We start from the raw sequence: 22,282 nt of genomic DNA, 5'->3' as shown, positions 1-22,282 counted from the left end.
TTGTTTCAATCTTGAATTAAACAGGGCTAATACTTATTCAGCTAAATTTCCAAAATTACACTCACCGTTATTAAAACCAGCAGTTTGGTAATGAAAATTGCCAATATTTATTTATTTATTTGTTTGTTTGTTTGATTTGAATGCTGCCCCTCTCCAAGGACTCGGGGCGGCTCACAGCATATCAAAACAATATACTCTATATATATTGTATGTATGTATGTATGTATGTATGTATAAAATCCAATTAATATAGCTAAAAAACCCTTATAAACTCTAATAACATTTAACATCATCCATTCACATTCATACAGCAAGACATACTACACTCCAAGGGGCTAGGGTCTAATGGCCCCAAGCCTGGCGGCACAGATAGGTCTTTAAACTTTTACAGAAGGCGAGGAGGGTGGGGGCAGTGCGAATCCCTGGGGGGAGCTGATTCCAGTGAATACCAGTGAATTTGGTATTCACTCCAATATACAGTGGTACCTCAAGATACGAACCCCTCGTCTTACGAACAACTCGTGATACGAACCCGGGGTTCAGAAAATTTTTGCCTCTTCTTACGAACTTTTTTCGAGTTACGAACCGGCGTTCGGAGACTGCTGGGAAGCCGCGCGGCTGTTTTAAAAGGTGACAGCCGGAACTGCGGGGCTTCCCAGCAGCCTCCCGAACGCCGGTTCGTAACTCGAAAAAAGTTCGTAAGAAGAGGCAAAATTTTTCTGAACCCCGGGTTCGGTTCGGGAGGCTGCTGGGAAGCCCCCCAGCCCGGCTGTCACCTTTTAAAACAGCCGCGCGGCTTCCCAGCAGTCTCCGAACGCCGAACGCGGAAGTTCGGGTTTGGCGTTCGGCTTCGGGAAGCTGCTGGGAAGCCGCGCGGCTGTTTTAAAAGGTGACAGCCGGCCTGGGGGGCTTCCCAGCAACCTCCCGAACCCCAAACTTTTGCCAAACTTCCGGGTTCGGGAGGTTGCTGGGAAGCCCCCCAGCCCGGCTGTCACCTTTTAAAACAGCCGCGCGGCTTCCCAGCAGTCTCCGAACGCCGAACGCGGAAGTTCGGGTTTGGCGTTCGGCTTCGGGAAGCTGCTGGGAAGCCGCGCGGCTGTTTTAAAAGGTGACAGCCGGCCTGGGGGGCTTCCCAGCAACCTCCCGAACCCCGAACTTTTGCCAAACTTCCGGGTTCGGGAGGTTGCTGGGAAGCCCCCCAGCCCGGCTGTCACCTTTTAAAATAGCCGCGCGGCTTCCCAGCAGTCGCCGAACGCCGTTTTTTTTTGCGGGGGGTGGTGGTGTTTGGTTGCACGGATTAATTGACTTTACATTGTTTCCTATGGGAAACAATGTTTCATCTTACGAACCTTTCGTCTTACGAACCTCCCCCTGGAACCAATTAGGTTCGAAAGACGAGGTATGACTGTACAGGGAAATGGGGAATGAAATCTCATCATAAATAAGTAAATCGAGTCATCATGTGAGCAGAACTAATTTACGGCCATTTTTATCATGGGTCGTTAAATGAATCATGTGGTTAAGTAAGCCAAACAATACATAGGTAGTGATTTTGCAATGTTTTAGGGCCATGATGGTGAACCTATGGTACATGTGCCAGAAGTGGCACATAGAGCCCTGTGAGCACAGGCACTGTCACTAGCTGCTGTTCCAGTTTCCATGCACATCTGGCGCATATGCACTCCATCCAGCTGCTCTCTTCCAGGTTCCGGCACACCAGCTAGTGTTCAAAGACAAGTGGCCAGTGCAAATGTGTGCAATAGAACCCAGAAGAGCAGCTGGTCATTTCGTGTAAGAAATACTATTTCACTTCTAAAATCTAGGTATTTTTAAATTTCAGAATATATCAGTAAAATGCTTCTTGATAAGGCATGTAGCTAGAAAGAAACTGTTTAGTTTTCTTGCTTATCTCATTTGCCTTCAACTTAATAAAAATGGTATTAAGGGAGTGTTTTCTGTAAACCTGGTATATATTTGGTTTCATTGCTTTGGTGTAATTTTTGTGTAAGTCTTAGTTTTTCCACTGCAAACATGTCTAAAACTATTTGTGGTATTAAAACTATTTGTAGCAAGACTTTCCAGGATTGCACACCTTTTGAATGCACAGAAAGATATAGTAAAGAACATCTGGATCATAGGGCTCGCCTTCATTATTGCGAGCTTCACGAGTCATTAAGCACAATCCATAATTTAATTCTGCTACAGCTGAAGATATGAGATCTTCTTGGAATCTCAGTAACTGCCGTCCTGCAAACGAGAAGATAAGATCATCAAATGGCATTTAAAATTCCTATTTAAATCTCATTTTTCTTCACCATTTAAATCAACCCACTCTGCTACAAAATCACAACTTCTTCCTCCTTTAGTACACTTACTAGTGAATACGTAACCAATACATATTTTAAATCTTGATATTGAATATACAGCCCGTACTCATCAAACCTTTTGGGGATCATCCAGAACCCTTCCATCTGCTGTTAATTGTAACTTTTAGTCTGACAGAATATAAAACTACATGATAACACTGTTAGCTATAGCTAATAATTCATTAAGTTACCAAATTTAGATTTTGTCTTGCCCCCATCAATTTTTGGAATACAGGCCAAGGCAGATAATCCTTTATTTACAACCACAACTGGGACCAGAACATCTGTCACTAAGCAATACAATTAAGTGAGTTGCATGCAATTTAACAACCTTTTTTATATAGCCACTAAGTCAGTGATGGCAAACCTATGGCACAGGTGCCACAGGTGTCACACAAAGCCATATCTGCTGGCATGTGAGCCATTGCCCGATCTCAGCTCCAATGTGCATGTGTGTGCCAGCCAGCTGATTTTTGGCTCACACAGAGGCTCTGGAAGGGCATTTTTGGCTTCCAGAGAGCCTCTGGGGGGATGAGGGAGGGCATTTTTACCCTCCCCTGGCTCCAGGGAAGCCTTTGGAGACTGGGGAGGGTGAAACACAAATCTTCTGGGCCCATCAGAAGTTGGGAAACAGGCCATTTCCGGTCTCCAGAGGGCCTCCGGAGTTGGGAGAAGCTGTTTTCACCTTTCCCAGGTATTGAATTATAGGTGTGGGCACTCGCACATGTGTGATAGCATGCATGCATGCTCTTTGGGCACCCAAGGAAAAAAAGGTTCGCCATCATTGCACTAAGTGAATCAGATCATGTTAAGTAAATCCAGATTCCTCCACTGACTTTGCTTGTTGAAACCCCATGGGAAGGTTGCAAATGATTCCACAAAGTTGCTAGTGTTGTAAATACATGCCAGTTGCCAAGCACCTGAATTTGTATGCTGCCCCAAGTCTTCGGAGAGGGGCGGCATACAAATCTAACAAATTATTATTATTATTATTATTATTATTATTATTATTATTATTAATTATGATTACAGTACTGTGGGGAAAATGCAATTGTTTTAAGTGAGATGATTGGTTGTAAATTACTTTTTGCACTGCTGCCATAACTTCAACTGGTCTTAAAATGAATAGTTGTAAGACAACATACTACCTGTATCTTACATAAAACACCCAGTATGGCCCTCATCCCAAAATATACCCATAATATATACCATCTTTTTTGGACTATAAGACATACCTACATTTATAGGAGGAAAAAAAGGAAAGCGTTTTTGGCCTCTGCGCTTCACATTTTTACCCTCCCTGGCCCCCAGAAGCACTCTACAGTGTTCCTCACATCACATTTTTGCCAAAAATGTGCCCATTTTTGTCCTGCAAAATGCTTCTGGGGGCCAGGGAGGGCAAAAACGCGATACACAGAGAGTTCAGGAGGCCAAAAACGCCTGTATTCAGTCTATAAGAACAGTCTAAATGTTCACCCACTTTGGGGGAGAGAAGTTGCATCTTATAGTACAAAAGATAAAGTAATTTTTTTGAAATAGCATTTAGGGTTGTTTTTTTTAAGTGGTAAGGCTCATTTTATAACTATTATTATCATCATCATCATCATCATCATCATCATCATCATCATCTCAGGGACCACCTTCTGCTGCACGAATCCCAGCGACCAGTTAGGTCCCACAGAGTGGGTCTTCTCTGGGTCCCGTCAACTAAACAATGCCGCTTGGCGGGACCCAGGGGAAGAGCCTTCTCTTTGGCGGCCCCGACCCTCTGGAACCAACTCCAACCAGAAATTAGAATTGCCCCCACCCTCCTTGCCTTTCGTAAGCTACTTAAAACCCACCTCTTCCACCAGGCATGGGGGAACTGAGATACTCTTTCCCCCTAGGCCTTTACAATTTTATGCATGATATGTCTGTACGTATGTTTGGTTTTTATATTAATGGGTTTTTAATCGTTTTTAGTATTGGATTATTATTGTACGCTATCTTATTATTGCTGTTAGCCGCCCCGAGGCTCCGGAGAGGGGCGGCATACAAATCCAATAAATAAATAAATATTATATTATTATTATTATTATTATTATTATTATTATTATTAATTCTACCAAAATCAATGAAATGCAACTGAAGACATGGTCAACTAGAAAGCCTAAGGCACTTACTACCAATGGGTGCAAGCCGGTTCTGTGATTCTTTTTCCATCTCTGCATTTTTAATCTGTGCCCAGCTCTTCCATACTTCCAGTCCTTCCTCTGGCTTGAGGGACTGCGGAAGGAGAAGTTCAGGGGAAGGCTGAGGCTGTGGTTGCTGCTCCACTTCAGCCACCTGAACAGTTTGTGCCTGAGGAAGAAAATCATTTTAATTTCTGCAAATAATTTCTCACTTCCAAAAATTACTAGGCAGATTTCACTGAGAAACTCCTATTTGCTCTATAATCAAAAAAACGAAAATGCAGTACAGTGGTCCCTCAATTTTCGCGGGTTCGAACTTCGCGAAACGGCTATACCACGGTTTTTCAAAAATATTAATTAAAAAATACTTTGCTGTTTTTTTCCCTATACCATGGTTTTTCCCGCCCGATGACGTCATACGTCATCGCCAAACTTTCATCCACCTTTAATAAATATTTTTTTTAATAAACTTTAATAAATAAACATGGTGAGTAATAATCCAAATGGTTGCTAAGGGAATGAGAAATTGCAGTTTAGGGGTTTAAAGTGTTAAGGGAAGGCTTGTGATACTGTTCATAGCCAAAAATAGTGTATTTACTTCCGCATCTCTACTTCGCGGAAATTCGACTTTCGCGGGCGGTCTCGGAACGCATCCCCCGCGAAAAGCGAGGGAACACTGTAAACTTCACTTTATTGCAAGAGGTATTCAAGGCATTTTCAAGTCCAACACAGAGACTGACACTTCACATAATTATGTTCCAAAGTAAAATTGATGCCCAGTTCCATTAGTATATATTTTATTCGATTTAGATGCCAGCTAATATGATAAATAATATAATAAACAACAAAAGCAATATAAAGCAAGATGACATGCTAAGAAGAGCAACAAAGATGATTATGGGGCTGGAGGCTAAGACATATGAAGACCAGTTGCTGGAATTTAATGAAAAGAAGGACTAGAAGTGACATGATAGCAGTGTTCCAGTATAGAATTATCCTATTATCCAAAGCACCTGAAGACAGGCCAGGAAGCAATAGATGGAAACTAATCAAGGAGAGAAGAGAACCTATAACTAAAGATAAATTTCTTGACAGAACAATTAATCAGTGGAATATCTTGCCTCCAGAAGTTGTGAATGCTCCAACACTGGAATTTTGTTAAGAGACTGAATAACCATTTGTCTGAAATGATATAGAGTTTCCTGCTTAAGCAGGGGGCTGAACTAGAACCAGGGTCACCACCTTTCAGACTTTAGGAACCGCTAAATTCATAATTTTAAACCTCACGGACCACTAATATGATCCGCCTAATGACCAGCTGGGTGTGACCAACTCAATGTCACTCATACTGAAAGGCACCTGGATGGCCTCTACTCGCCCCTGCCCTCCCAGCCACTCCTTGCCTGCCTGCTTGGGTTCCATAGGGTCCTAACATGAAGCAATTCGTTGGAGCCTAGCAGCCACCAAAAGGAAGAGTTGGCAAAACAACTGGTTCAGTTCAAATTGGATCTGATTGAGAAGGATGCTCAGCAGAAGCACTTCAGTGAGGATTACAAAAGCATTGGCTTTCCAAGAAGAAGGAGCACCTGCGAGAGGGCAAGGCCTGGAGGCTCAGCGGGCAAAGATGGTCAGCCAATTCCAGGCCGTGATGCAGTCCCACTGAAACGAGGCCCTCTGGCTCTTCATCACCAGTGGCACTTCCCTCCAGCCTTCACCCAAAGTCTCACATTAGATGCTGAAGCAGACCCCAAGTCAGAATTTCTACTTCCTTCTGACCTGCACAAAAAGAGCCAGAAAGGGCAGACTCTCTGCAGCAACACAAACATTCACTGCACGTCTCCAGCCGAGGGGCTGTAGTTTGAGGACCCCGATTTAGTGCAATATAAAAAATGCAAATAATTTTTCTGTGGACCATCAAAATATTCTCACGGACCACCTGTGGTCCATGGACCACCTTTTGGTTGACTGCTGGACTAAAGACCTCCAAGGCCCCTTCCAAATGTGTTGTTCTGTTGCATGCATTCACTCTATACAAAGGCATAGAAAAAATAGCACATTTACAAGGGGCTCTATTTATCTTAACCCAAGATTTGGGGAAACAACCATGTTTTCAAGGCCTTACAGAACCCTAACGGTGCAAGGACCACAAATTACAGAGGGGATTTTATTCTAGAAAACAGGGACAACAGAGTAAGTTATGTTTTCTGGTTTCCAACAAATGCCACTATTTAATTGAAGGAGCCTGGTCTGCACCAACTCTATCAGCATGTGCCAGGAAGATAGAAACTACTGAAGATAGACAATATCTCAGATAATTTGGCCTTAGGACACACAGGGCTTTAACAAGCAATGACTAACAGCATAAATCACACTTGGAGGCATTCTGTGCAATTCATGAAGCAGAGATGTCACTTAAACATACAAGGAATGCCCACTGTTGCCAATGTTAACTGCATTTTCAACCAGTTGAAGCTTCCAAGCGTTTTTTATGGGTGAAAAATATTGGGCTCCAGGAGGCCTTAATATTCATATCAATTCAGTCCTGATAGGATTGAGTGGAGTTGATTACTCCCAATCCAAGCCTACATAGCTCCCAAACACTAGGATAGAACTTTAGTAGCCTCACCTGGCCAGCCTGGGGATGAAAAATATAATTCATCAGTGATATACTGATAGTATCAAACCCTAAACAGATTATCAGATTCACCAGAACAAGTTCATGTGGATGTTACTACAGAGAAGGGAGCAATGAACCCTATGGCAGCCGTATAGGACAAGTGAAGGGTGACCTCTCCGTCTCTGCTAACACTGATTAGAAATAGGCACGAAATGAAGAGGACCACCATAAAAATATCCCACCACTGGTTTAAAAATACAGATAGCAGATACAGTTTGTCTTGAGTCCCAAATTTCTGTTAAGTGAGAGATCTGTTAAATGGATTTTGTCCTCTTTTACAACATTTCTTGCCATAGTTGTTAAGTGAATCGCTGCAGTTGATAAGTTGGTAACATGGTTGCTAAGTATATCTGGCTTCCCCATTGACTTTGCTTGTCAGAAGGTTGCAAAAGGGATCACATAACCTTGGGGTGCTGCAATGGTCGTAAGTATGAACCAGTTGCCTACCAATCTAATAATAAATAAATAAATCTGGATTTTGATCACATCATGTGGATGCTGCAAAGCTTGTAAATTATGAAAAATGGTCATAAGACACTTTTTTCAGTACTACTGTAACTTTGAATGGTCATTAAATGAACTGTAATAAGTTGAGCACTCCCTATTCTGTGAACAATAGTACAGTGGTACCTCATGATACGAACCCCTCGTCTTACAAACAACCCGAGATACGAACCCGGGGTTCAGAAATTTTTTGCCTCTTCTTACGAACTTTTTTCTTCTTACGAACCCGACAACGACGACAAGTCCCGCTGCCCGGCTGTCGCCTTTTGAAACAGCCGGGGGGCTTCCCAGCGTCCTCCTGAACCCGAACGCCAAACCCGAACTTCCGGGTTCGGCGTTCGGGAGGCCTCCGAGAAGCCCCCCGGCTGTTTTAAAAGGTGACAGCCAGGCGGCGGGGCTTCCCAGCAGCTTCTCGAACCCGAACTTTTGCCGAACTTCCGGGTTCGGCGTTCGGGAGGCCGCTGGGAAGCCCCGCCGCCCGGCTGTCACCTTTTAAAACAGCCGGGGGGCTTCTCGGAGGCCTCCCGAACGCCAAACCCAGAAGTTCGGGTTTGGCATTCGGGTTCAGGAGGACGCTGGGAAGCCCCCCGGCTGTATTAAAAGGTGACAGCCGGGCGGCGGCGTTTTTTTTGGGGGGGGGGGGTGTTCGTTGCATGGATTAATTGATTTTACATTGTTTCCTATGGGAAACAATGTTTCGTCTTACGAACTTTTCATCTTACGAACTTCCCCTTGGAACCAATTAGGTTCGTAAGACGAGGTATTACTGTACTGCGATATTGAAGCCCATTCACCATCTCAAGCCAAATTTTATACAGGTCATCAGTAAGCACTATTAAAGCTGAATCCCAACTGAAATGGATCTTGATATTTTGCTTCTCCAGTTTCTCTTGCAAGCTGAGCACAATCTTAATAACCTTCCCTAAAAAAATAAGGTATCAGGTAGGACCGTAGTTGTCTAAAACCGTTAGACCAAAGACTAGTCCTCTTGAGGACTTCCTACAAGACCAAAGCATGTCCCCCTCCAAGGCCTATTAGTTAGCTTTCTGACCACCTTAAAAACCCAAGAGGGATTTGGGCTGAACTAACAGTGTACAGCATGACTTCCTCCTCCCCTCATACCTGCAGTTTCCCAGAGCAGATATCACTGAAAGCAAGGCTTAGGTTTCAGCAAGAATCTGGCTTATCATTTTTATAAATGTGTCTAGACTATTAAAGTTATTGCTTTGATTATGTGCCATCCTATTGGTATTGACTCTTAGTGACTACAGAGATTTTTCTCTAGGAAAGTTATTGTCTTAGGACTTAGTAATCAACTTTTTCACTGTACTGTAGGTTTTTTTAACAGTTATATCTATTCCTCAGTTGGATGGATGCTTTGGAATGACTCAAAATTGAGAACTGAAAGCTCTTACACACAGCAATTTCCCATCTTCCCTACATATAAATTAACTTTCAGCAAAAATACTTTTAAAATTATATCAGATGGAAAGCAATTCAAAGAAAGAAAATCCATTAATTTCCATTAACCTTCTTCCTCTGTAAAATTTAGATGCATAAAGGATTTAGCCTGGAAAAAATCATTGTCCCTTTCGGTTCTTAAAATTTTAATTCCAGAAATAATGGTATTTGGAAGTGGCAGGGTAAGTCAATAATGGTTGAACTTGGGAATGGGGAAGAGTTAGCCTTTCAACTAAAGTGACAAATGTCTTTCTAACCACAATGAACTCTCCATTCCCGCTTCCTCCTAAACTAAACTATCTGTTCACTTACTGGCAATAGGGTTGTGTCTCAAACTTGGGATACAGGCCTTTTTTAACAAGATAAAAATCTCTGTATCTATTCCTCTACAATTTACATTGTTTAATTATTTATTTTTAAGTAGCTACTTTTTTTAGATCAAAAGCTGCAGAACAGGAAAAGCTGTTAATTTTAAAACCAACAATAGGGATTCCTCACTGCCAAAAGTAGACCTCAGTTCCAACATTAATAAGATAAGCAATGCCACTAAAATATAAACTGAGAGCAAACATACACACACCCCATTCCTTCTAGCACTGGTGATGTTACCTAGTTTGGGTAAGGTGCCTTGGTACTGCCATGAGTAAGTTTGCCTTTTATAATTCCTACTTATGAAAAACTTTCCGAGGTTCTTATCAGGATATATTGTAATGAACATTTATGTAACATGTAACAAGTAAAAAGAACTTTGTTGCCTATTAAAAGGCACTTTGTAAGTATCCAAAACAAGCTGAATGGCTTCCTTCCACAAATGGTAAAAGAGTAACAAAATTGGAAGGGACCTTGGAGGACTACTAGTTCAATCCCCTTCTCAGGATGATATCATTACATAACATTCATACTTCCAATTAAAATTCTTTGTAAATTTATTTAACTTTGTAGTAAAAATAATCAACATTTTCTATAAGCATCGTAGTCTGCCATTCCAGGTTGCCAAATAAGGCACAGGTTATCCAACTGCAGGAATTTACTATTAATGATGGTATATACATTTCATCACTACAGGAAAAACTATAGGATCCTTGCCTTTTACTTTCCTACCCTTTATTAAAACAGACCAACTCAAAATGAATAGTACAGTAAATGCTATGGTGAAGAAACCTACTAAATCAGAATCTAAATTATGAAAAATGCACAAAATGTAAAAGGCTATATAACTCAGTAGTATGTGGGAGGCCACGAGTTCTCAACCATTATTGTAATGCAGAAATTTTTCAAATTTTTAGTAGTAGCAAGAAGGGCAGAACATTGAGAATGTGGCCTTCTAAAAGTCAGAGACATACAAACAACCAAATGGTAGTTCAAAAAACGGAGATTATTCTGCTCAAGCCAGGAAGCTTCTCTAAATCTAGAACAAAATGTAGGTGTGTAATTTGTCTGCATGAGGATTCTATTATTTTGGTTATTGTCACTGTAGGAACATTTTGAAGGTAAGTAAGGAAATAAGTTTACATAAATTAACATTTGCCAGAATTTTTAACTAAGTTTCCCTCAACAAATTATAATTAGCACACATATCAATGGGTCAGTGTGGTGTATATGCTTACCATGGTTGTTCAAGAAAATTTCGTTTAAAAATTCTAGCTAGTATAATTTATGAAATATACTATCAGAATGTTTCTAAATTTCTGTAGTATAGTTCTACTTAGGAAAGCCATATAAGCCATACTAAACTTTTCTTTCTAGCAAAGGTAGAATATCATTGCATTTAAAAAGCTGGAGAAATCCAACTACTTTCAAGTATATTTGTTTTCCAGATGTATTTTAAATATAACATAAAAATTTGAACTGCACGTAAGATTTGACATGTCTGTCAACAGTGGATAACTTTAATCATAGCTACATGTATTAGATAAAAAATTAGCTCAAATGGAACATGAACAATTAAGTAGAATTCAATTTGGATCTACTTCCAGGTTTTTTACATACTATGCCATGAAATAATTAGGTTCAAACATATTTCTAAAGACTCAATATGTATTTGCTTTCTCCACATGAGAAACAAATCATTCCATATGTTTAAATTTTAAGTGCACTGCCTTGTTAGCTGAGGAGATGTAACACTAGTTGGAAATATTTGGATAGCATCAAGTTTTCATCATGTCAAAGGAGTAATTCACCATTAGTATATATGAGCTTTATATATTCAACCTATAGAACTAGAAGGGGTCATAAGCAACCAAATCCATCTTTGTGACAGGAGCAAGAATCCAAATTAAAACATCTGTAATAAATGGCAGTGTAATCTCTAAATATATTGAGTAAACAGCAGGCTACCACCAGTCTTTATAATTGATTCCATTGTCAAATTTTCCTTGTTGGAAATTTAAAATTTTCTTTAAAAGCTTCTATTTTCAAAACCATTATTTTAACTCTTTTTAAAAAAACTTTAATTTACTCTTTTCAATGAGTAAGCTAGCGGTGTGATAACAGATAACTTTCATTCGTGTATTCATTATTTTGGATACTTTTTAACATTTCAACAGTGCTAAAAATAGCATATACAGTAGGTACTTCCCATGGTAATGTAGAACATTGCATAGGAAAAAGGCTCTTAAGTAGAAAAATTTGTAAGTAGAAGCAATTTTTCCCTTAGGAATCAATGTAAAAGCAAATAATGGGTACAAACCCATTAGAAAAGAAATAAAAGCTCGTAATTTGGGTGGGAGGAGGAAGAAGAGGAGGAAGACAGCTGCTGCTGAAGGAAGAAGGTGAGGTGAGAGGAATTTTAAAAAATCCAAAACTTTAAGGCTTAAAAAAAAAAGAGGGACTCTATGGTGACGAGGAGGAGCACGCGCCTCCCATACAGCTGGTATGAGGCTGTCTCCCATACACTGCGTTAGAGAGAAACCCAGGAGGGCGAGAGGGGGAACCTCCAGCTCCTTTGACCGAAAGGTGGCTGCTGCTACCTGCTTCCTCTTCCTTCCCATGCTGAAGGGCTCCCCTCTCCTCTCGCTCGCTCTGTAGCCGGCGCCTTTCCTTCACTGTGGTGACTCCTCAGTTTGGCTGAAGCCGAGTTGATCTGGCCGGGGCGAAGTGCCCCCTTTTGCCTTTCCATGCCCAGACACTCCGGGAGGCAACCTCGTGCTGGGTGTATGGGAGGCAGCGCAAGGGAGTCACCACAGCAAAGTGGTTTATTCCCTCTCCAAGCGCCCAGAGAAAGGAAAATGCTCCGTTTGCTCTGGGCTGCCAAAACCTCCTAAAGCACATTGAAAGGCTCCTCTGGCAGCCTAAAAAAGCCCGAGATGGCCAGGATTAAAGGGGAAATGGCAAGAAACTGGCCAGGCCTTCGTGCCGCTCTGAAATTTCCTGGGTAATTTTTCCATGCTTACGTTCTTAAGTAAAAAATGGTTCTTAAGAAGAGGCAAAAAAATCTTGAACACCCGGTTCTTATCTAGAAAAGTTCTTAAGTAGAGATGTTCTTAGGTAGAGGTACCAATGTATTCCCATTGACATTCTTGAAGAATAGCATTTAAAACTTGGATAAATAAATATTAAAAACCACAGAATATAAGTATTCAGAACGCAGTAAGTAAACAAGTCTTCCCTTTAAAACAGTTAGCTTTTACAGAGATGATAGACAATCCTGCTCGTATTCAATTATTCAACCCTATAGAGGCTTGCCTCACAAAGATAGCTTACTTACAGAGCAAGTAACTTGCAATTGTTGATGCTGTTGTTGCTGTTGCTGCACCTGTTCTTGTGACGTGGACTGCTGCTGCTGTGGGTCCCATATATGAACCGTCTGTGCTGTATTCTGGTAGGTCCCTGCCACTGCTTGCACTGCCACCGGAATGTGGATATTGCCATTCATAAACTGTGCTGGGAAAAGGGAATTGGCAAGAGTTTGCACTACTTCCTCATGAGAGTTTTTCACTACCGAGGAACCTCCCACCATCTTATCCTTGTCATCTTCTAGCTTCACAGTGGCCAACGTTGTTGGGGAGCCACTAACATGGACGGCATTGTAGGCCTCCTGAGGAATGGCAATGTGGGTAATGTTCTGCTGCTGTAGGTCACCGCGTGGTTGGGCAGAATAAACAGGGATTGTCCAAGTCTCCCCGGTGGGACTAGTTATGGTCCCGGTGGCACTGTACAGGTGGGCGCTATCCACCGTTAACAAGTCCGGCCTTAAGGACACATAACTCTGCTGCTGGCCCTGGGGGATGGTCAGAACCGTAGCCACTGGCTGCCCTGAAATAGCGTAGGACACAGTAATAGGCATGTCCACTTTGCGCTTCTTTACTGGCTGAAGGACGCTGGCGGTGCTGATCCTCCGCTCGCCTTCCCGTGGTGAGCCTTGCTGAGACGGAGGAGGGGAGAGTGCTCCAACTGTCTGGATTTGGATTTGCTGCCCTCCAGCGATCGCCTGCCCTGCCACGAGCTGCGCCTGGATCTGCTGGTGCTGTATGTGTTCCTCCTGGATTTCTGCAGCCTGGATTTGCTGAGCAGTCTGCACGTGCTGCACCTGGATCTGAGCCGCCTGTAACTGAGCAGGGCTGGGGTTCTGAAGGGCCTGGCCCTGTATTGTCTGGGGTGCCTGCTGCGTTTGGCCTTGGATCTGCACCTGGACTTGTATTGGCTGCTCTGAAGCGGGGTGAACAGTGAGCTGAGGAGAGAGCTGCTGGGCGGTCACGGGTTGAGAGGACTGCTGGACTTGAACCTGCACCTGCAAATGCAACACGTGAGTAAGTTAGTGTATCAACTCCAAAATCCCCTGGTATAGGTACATGGTGGACCATATTCAATTTGAAATTATGGATAAAAGGATAAATTCGGATAATGAAACTGAGTTGGGACAACTGATGGGACGGTGGGACAAGGTAAGACGATATATGACGAGCAGAATCCAAGACCAAGCTACAAGAAATAAATTGGAATCACTCTATAATATGTAAATAGATATATTGCTCTTGGGTCAAGTGGATTATATAAGAAACACCCCCGATTTGATGGTGGGGAATGTGTGTGTGTCTGGGTGGTGGCATATTTCACTATGCACTGTTTTATGTTGTGTGTAATATAAATTTGTTAAAAATTAATAATAAATAAATAAATAAATAAAAAACCTCCAAACTCCCCGAGACATTTTGAGTGTTGGAAGCATATCGAAGTTAAATAGATGAGTAAACCAGGATTAGGACTTAAATATAAAAGGCATCCAATCAGCTCAGCAACTCCATGAGAGCATCCATAAAGGGTAAAAAAATGGTTAATACATTTTGGTAGAATCAAAAGGGGGAAAATGCATTACAAGTCTACCACCACCTCCGCAACCTCAGTACAAGATCACCACCTCACTGACCAAGAATCACAATTCAAAAATAGTCAACTTGATCCTTAACATTTAAAGTATCACTCCCCCAATTTCTTTTCTTCAAACATTCCTCTGAGGACCTTAAAAACAGCAAGCAGAGCATTTGTTTAGAAATACACCAAAAACACCTGATTGCACACCTGATGTGTATAAACAGAATTGTTTTTGGCAATGTAAAATTTTTGAAGGATTACCGATTTGAACATATAAATCACTAGCAATTTTGAATAATATTTTGATGGAGATTTATGGAGATTTTATTAAAGGATGTTAATGTTATGTTCACAAATTTTGAAATCTTAACTATCTTTGATTACTTAGAGCATGTGGTGTTGCTTAGAGAAATTGGGAAACAATAATGCTGTTATTTGTGAATTTATATATTCAAGGATGGATAACTTATTTGTATTTTACAAAGGCAATTTTATTACTACAGTAATCCAAAAAATGACCACACAGTATTTTTCAGGGTATAACACGCACCTCCCCCCACCGAAAAAAAGAGGGGTGGAAAAATTGGTGCATCTTATACACAGAATACAGCCATTTTTGCTGTCCCAAAAGAATCCCTCCCCCTTGCCTGCAGAGCGCTCTTGGGTGCTGGCAAAAATGCCTGTTTTTTTGTGGAAAATAGGCCATTTTTGACCTTTTTTTTTTTTTTTTTTTTTGCAATAATGGGATGGGCAAAGCACCTGGGGAGCCTACAGAGAGATCCTGGGGACAGGCAAAAATGCAGGCTTCCCAGACCCTTTGCCTACCCAAATTTTGCGAAAAAATGGGAGAAAAACAATTTTCTTTTTCAAAAATTGGGCTGTTTTTGTCTTCTAACTACCCCATCTAGCATGACTGGGGGAACAATTCTGGGAGTTGAAGTCCACAAGACTTAAAGCTGTCAAGTTTGAAGACACCTGGTTTAGGGATTAGAGGTGCAAGGGTATTCAAACTTGGCAAGTTTAAGACTTGTGGACCAACTCCCATTCCTGAGCTAGCATGACAGGAGGGGAATTCTAACAGTTGAAGCCCACAAGTCTTAAAGCTGTCAAGTTTGAAGTTTGTAAAAAAAAAAGTGTACATGTTTTAAAAAGTATACATGTTTGTAAAAAGTATTCTGCTACACTGGGTATTTTATTAAATAATATATTACTACACCATTTTCTCAGAATATTACTTTCCTTGTTTCCACCTATAAAATCCAGGTGCGTCTTATACTCCAAAAAATGCAGTATATATGTATGTATGAAAAACTGATGACACAAGAAGCCTCCAATGTATAACTGAAACCCAAACAGAAGAGGAAGCTAGTGATAAGAATTGTTCATAGAATAATTGTTCATATCTAAATTCTTACTCCTCGATGGCGACATTTAAGAAAGCTGGCATTCACAAATGCATTGTTACAGAACACTGAAACTTTTGTATAAATTCAAATATTTTCTTTTGCATTAATTTCAGTCTGTGCTTAATAATCAAGCAAGGGGAGTATGTATTTATTTGTCCATATGAACTAATTTATAAGCTAGTTAAAATGTTTTCCACAAGTCTATAACAAAGGAAAATCATTATATAGAGTATAGAGGGCTGGTGAGACCACATTTGGAATACTGTGTTCAGTTCTGGAGACCTCATCTACAAAAGATATAGATAAAATTGAATGGGTCCAAAGATGGGCTACAAAAATGGTGAAAGGTCTTAAGCATAAAGCCAATCAGGAAAGACTCAATGAACTCAATCTGTATAGTCTGGAGGACAGAAGGAAAAGGGGGAACATGATCGAAACATTTAAATATGTTCAAGGGTTAAATAAGGTTCAGGAGGGAAGTGTTTTTAATAGGAAAGTGAACACAAGAACAAGGGGGCACAATCTGAGGTTAGTTGGGGGAAAGATCAGAAGCAACATGAGAAAATATTATTTTACTAAGAGTAGTAGATGCTTGGAATAAACTTCCAGCAGACGCGGTTGGTAAATCCACAGTAACTGAATTTAAACATGCCTGGGATAAACATATATCCATCCTAAGATAAAATACAAGAAATAGTATAAGGGCAGACTAGATGGACCATGAGGTCTTTTTCTGCCATCAATCTTCTAGGTTTCTATAGCAGCTTCCCTTTTACTTTAATTGTGAATACTGTTTTAAAAACTTGATAACTTTTGAACCCTACAATCTATAAGCAATGACAAATGTATATATAAATTCTATATCTAAAAAATACATTATGTAATTTAATATAATGAATATAGCTTTTTTATAATTTAAATGTATGTATATTTAAATTCATATGAAATAAATTCTAATAGAATATAAACTTTTTAATCAAAATAAATTTATTTCTACCTTTATTAAACCCTTTTCATCTGAATACAAGAAAAAGCTCAAAGTAAGGCCAAAATAGTGTTAAACACTCAAGCTTATCCACCTCACTCAATTGCAAACTTAAGACAGGTCATCTGAAAGGAGCTGTATTTGGTGCCTAAACCACATCTATAGGCATCGCTAAGTCAATATACTTTGACTTGTCTTAATAAGATTGTCATAAACAAAAGAAAAAGTATGGCTGAGGACTGTACCTTCCTTAGAAAAACAAGCCAACAGTCTTAATTTACATGAATATTAAACAAATCATGAATTAACCCTGGGGTGGGAACTGGGGTACATAAATGGCAGGCGGGCCTGTGTGGACTTACATGAGCAACGGACTGACATGCATGTGTGAGCGACTGCAAGCCCACTTGTGCGAGTTGTGCGTGTGTGCACATGCCAGCCACTCACATGGCCTAATTCCAAATAGACCTCGGCTTGGTAGTGGGTTGGGCACCCCTTATCTATGGCCACTGACAACAAAAGCCAGCTGGCAACATTTTAATATGGATGGACCATCCTGATATCCTGTTTGCCACAAATGCAATCTTTACTGCTTTTCTTTGTACTGTATTATACAGTATTGTACAGCAAAAAAAAGTATATTACTATTATAAATACTACACAGAAGTTACTTTTCTGGTAATTAAGTGGTATGCAAACAGGGCAGCAAAACTAAAACCAGATCTTCTGTAGTATTATACGAATTCATACAATGCTATGCCTAGGTATTGTTGGTTTTAGGTAAATGTCAAGGGCACCTACATATTCTGTGATTACTATTTCTATTGTAAATGCCCTTTGTGATTTCTATTGTAAATGCCCTTTGAAGCAAATTAATTGAAAGAAGTTCTAACACTATTTGAGTAGAAGAACATTTTCTAATTACAATTCTTATCACTAGCAAATAGAATATTGTCCAACTTACTCCTATATTCTATATGCAATGCAACCGGAATTGCACAATTTTAAAACCATGAGAGTTTAGATTGCAAAATATTGCTATTCTTCTCTTTCTCTCTGAAGAACTGAAGAAGCATCTTGGATGAGAAGTGAAATATTAAGGAAAAAACCAAGAAAGTCCAGTTGCCTTTTGAAAAGCATATTTGGGACAACCATGACCTGGATGATTGAGAATCTCCATAGACATGCAATATTAACATTACCTGGACTTGTTGGGGTTGTTGCACTTGTATTTGTTGCTCTTGTTGTGTTTGTTGCTGGACATTAGTTGTAACAGGACAGGCAAGTTCAAGCAAAGATCCAGCCACTTCCGTGCTATCTGTATAAATGCAGTTACCTCCTTGCTGATATACCATGGTTGTGGTAGCAGCTGTCTGCTGAAATTCCTGTAGGGCTTCAGGGCCCTTGGAGGCAAGGGAATCCAGGAATTCCTTCATCCTATGTTGGGGGATTGTTCGTGCTTTCACACGGATGTATTCTTCAAAGGAAATTGTGTTCTCCAAAGAATTATTCATATTGCAAAGTCCTTAAGGTTCCTTAGAAGAAAAAGCAAATAATTTTATTAAATCTGAGTTTAAACTCTAGACCACTAAGCTTCATATCTGTCGTCTTTATAAACCAATTAAATCTTTTTTTCAGATCAGTCTCATACAGCTATTCACTATTAACTACAAATAAATCTGTTGAAATAATTATGCCTAATATATGAAGTTAACCATAACCTGAAATCTGTCATCACTCTATTGCCTCTTTTCAAAAATGGATGAATAAAGCTAAAGCAAAGGAAATCAAGCAATTTTTAAAAATTGCAACTATTTGAGGAGGTCTCTTTAAAACTTAAAAAAACCTGCACAAGTAATTAACTAATTTTAATAACTATAGCGAAATAGCACCTCAGCGTTAAATGCCTTGGAAAACAATGGTAAATGGATGTAAAGGAACTTGCTACATTTCTTTCATATTTAATTACAGTATACCCAATTAAAAAAGATAAAATGTTCTTGACTGTCAATGCAATTCTGATTCAAAAAACAGAAAGTTTAAAACATTACTTAAATCAAAGGATTTTATTTATGGGAATTTCTAGTAGTGAGTCATTGACTTTTATTTATTATTCAAATTTATACATTTATATAGTTATAAATGACTGAGTGATTTATGAGAAATTCACACAAAAATAGAGGGTTAAACAGACAAACTTAAAAAGGTGAAGGGAACACCCTCAACCAAACAAACTGCGCTGGAATGGTTACTGGTGTGTTTTGAAATGCAATTCAAGGTGCTGGTGGTTACTACAAGCCCAATATGGCTTGGGATTGGGGTATCTGAGGGATCCCCTTTCCCAAGTATCTCCACCTGTCCAACTAGTCAAACAAAGATAGGTGTGCTGCAGATCCCATCAGCCAAAGAATGTTGGCTGAGGAGGACCAAAAGGTGAGCTTTCTGCAGTGACCCTGTTCTATATAGAACATCCTCCCTGTGGAGATCAGAATGGCTCCCATCGGTTAGCCTTTTGTAAGGTCCTAAAAACCTGGCTGTTTATCTGAGCTTGGGGCACTGATTGTGCCAAAGCCCCCATTTCCTATCTGTATTATTAACTGGCCAAATATGTTGCTCTTGTATATGTTGAATGGGATGTTTTTTTAAAATGTTTCCCCTGGTTTTATTTGTTTTAAATGTTTTAATAATATTTTCTGAATTGTAAACCACCCAGAGTTATTGACTGAGATGCGAAGCCATAGAAATTGAACAAATACATAAACCACCCCCAGGGCCTCACATCACCACTGGATCTCCAGGCTAGTTGACAGAGTCAGAAGACCCTGAGAAGAATGAAGGTTTGACTCATCCCAGGGGATAAGACTAACCATACATACATACAAACGACACAATTTAAAATGTTTGACCACCATTTATATGACTTCTGTGCAAGCATTTTTCTGATATTTAAGCTTTCATTAAAATATATACGGACACACCATTTAATCCTTTGAAAGAACAGCAAAGGGAGCACCCAGAAAAGCTCCTTTAGGAGATGAGTAGGACTTCACTGTTCTATCTAGTTTCATCTTCCTCCTTACGACTAGCAGAACTGCAGAAAGCTAAATTAAGGCAAATTAATTAACCTACAGTGTTTAAACATTGAATGTTCTTGAAGGTGGATTACATCCAGGCCTTAAAAATGCAATTACAGTGTTCCCTCGATTTTCGCGGGTTCGAACTTCGCGAAAAGTCTATACCACCGTTTTTCAAAAATATTAATTAAAAAATACTTTGCGGTTCCCCCCCCCCAATACCACGGTTTTTCCCGCCCAATGTCATCATATGTCATCACCAAACTTTCGTCCACCTTTAATAAATATTTTTTAATAAACTTTAATAAAGAAACATGGTAATAATCTAAATGGTTGCTAAGGGAATGGGAAATTGCAATTTAGGGGTTTAAAGTGTTAAGGGATGGCTTGTGATACTGTTCATAGCCAAAAATAGTGTATTTACTTCCGCATCTCTACTTCGCAGAAATTCAACTTTCGCAGGCGGTCTCGGAACACATCCCCCGCGAAAATCAAAGGAACACTGTACATGCAAGAAGTTGCTTGATCATTTTGAATCAAAACAAAGTTATAGTAAATATATCCTTTTCTGAAAATTCTAATGCACGTAATATTCAGTTTCTTCTCTGACTTTGACAATAACCACGTAATAAAAAGCATAGGTAGGTTACAACCATTAGCATTCAGAAGTGATCATGAAACATGTACACATACACATCTGGATCTAACCCATTACATTAAATTTAGTAATCTGCTATTACAGCCTACTCCTATATACATTAACAATCTACTACAATAGTTAACATAGTTTGATTTGTTTCTGCTACAATACCATTTTTTGATGTATTGAGGCATTACTGAATATTGTATATGTCATATGTAGAGAAACTGTGAGTCACATTAAGGACAGTTTAACTTTTTAAATAATGTCATCCTTTTTATTTTAGGTGTGATTCAGGAATTGAATAATATAGAAATCAATGATTTCATCATATTAAAATGTTACTTTATACATAACTCATATATCTGATTCACTGGTAAATCAAATACCAGTTCTATATTTCAGCTGCACATATTAAAATTAAAATGCTTTTTTTAAAAAAAGCCTCCTTCCAATGACAATTTCAGTTGATAAAGCTTTCTCTTGCAAGACAAAACTAATGATTTTATTCCCCTAGCTGCTGACCCAATAAGTACAATTTCCCAAGAGGAATAAAGATTAAGTGTACCATCTACACTTTTGTTTAGAAAAAAATAGCGTATCAAAGGGAAGAGTTGGCAACCTTAACTAAATACTTTATTTATTTATTCAATTTTTATGCCGTCCTTCTCCTTAGACTCAGGGCAGCTTACAACATGTTAGCAATAGCACTTTTTAACAGAGCCAGCATATTGCCCCCACAATCCGGGTCCTCATTTTGCCCTCCTTGGAAGGATGGAAGGCTGAGTCAACCTTGAGCGGGTGATGAGATTTGAACCGCAAACCTACAGATCTACAGTCAATTTCAGTGGCCTCTACCTGCTGCACCAGCTACCTGCTCTACCACTCTACCTGCTGCACCAGCTAATAGTTTTTAAAATATATTTTCACAGGTGTATGATAGTTCTTCCAAATAAAAATGTAAGTTTATAAGCCAGAGTTACTTTTTTGTGAGATAGATGGCTATATAAATTTGAATAAAAGTTTAGTAGGATTTACAGAGATGCTCAAACTAAACTAAAGCTGTCTTAAAATAATATGGATAAAGTTGTATCATGATACTAATTCTACTTGTACACATGAATCCCACTTACAAATATGTATGCCTCATTATTTTATTCACAATATGTTTCAAATCTGCACATGCCCTCAAGGCAAATTATAAAAGATATGTTAGGTAGAAAAGTCTGGGTTGGGTTAAAATTGTTTGCCATAAGTTATTTCACCTATTTATTCCTACAGTCTCCAAAGATTGGAATCAAAAGTACTATTAAAGCAACAGTTTCCCCCCATAAGCACAGGATCTGAATGTAATTGTGTAGGGTCTCTTGCTTGAGACACGAGTTTGACTAGGTGACCTACAAGGTCCCTTCCAACTCTGTTAATCTGTTAGTTCATTTAGTCACTCTAATGATAAATTCAATTTTAATTTAAAAAAAGGAGCAAATGTAGTAAATAAATATTACCAATACATAGTTCAAGAATAGGTATAGTTTTGGAGAAACCTAACGTTTATCCATCTTTTTAACATGTATGAGTTATAAGGGCCATGCCAACAAATCTATTTACTAGTTACTTTGAAAGCAGATAACTTTCATGTAATAAATATAAGTTTTGGGGGAAAGGAAAAGTTTGTTTTTTGTAAGTTT

The 22,282-nt window shown here is 39.5% G+C and overlaps 1 protein-coding gene across 13 annotated transcripts in view; it reads right to left on the bottom strand.

Annotated features, from left to right (window-relative positions):
• QRICH1 (glutamine rich 1) overlaps positions 1-22,282 on the bottom strand; it is a 36,331-nt gene that overhangs the window by 5,882 nt on the left and 8,167 nt on the right. For 8 of the 13 annotated variants that reach the window (XM_070738084.1, XM_070738081.1, XM_070738072.1 and 5 more), the window contains exons 2-5: positions 18,083-18,415; positions 12,886-13,908; positions 4,529-4,706; positions 2,093-2,247 (exon numbers count right to left, since the gene is read on the bottom strand). In XM_070738084.1, the coding sequence (XP_070594185.1) occupies positions 2,093-2,247; positions 4,529-4,706; positions 12,886-13,908; positions 18,083-18,394 (1,668 nt within the window). In that variant the 5' untranslated portion in view covers positions 18,395-18,415. Of the gene's footprint in view, positions 1-2,092; positions 2,248-4,528; positions 4,707-12,885; positions 13,909-18,082; positions 18,416-19,858; positions 19,982-22,282 lie in introns of all 13 variants that reach the window. The other 5 variants (XM_070738074.1, XM_070738078.1, XM_070738077.1 and 2 more) reach the window with 1 other exon arrangement.

Source organism: Erythrolamprus reginae, chromosome 2 (assembly GCF_031021105.1).
Source record: "Erythrolamprus reginae isolate rEryReg1 chromosome 2, rEryReg1.hap1, whole genome shotgun sequence".
NCBI classification, from domain to species: Eukaryota; Metazoa; Chordata; class Lepidosauria; order Squamata; family Dipsadidae; genus Erythrolamprus; species Erythrolamprus reginae.
The sequence above is the reverse complement of the archived record's forward strand: the minus strand, read 5'-3'. Positions and strand labels throughout refer to the sequence as shown.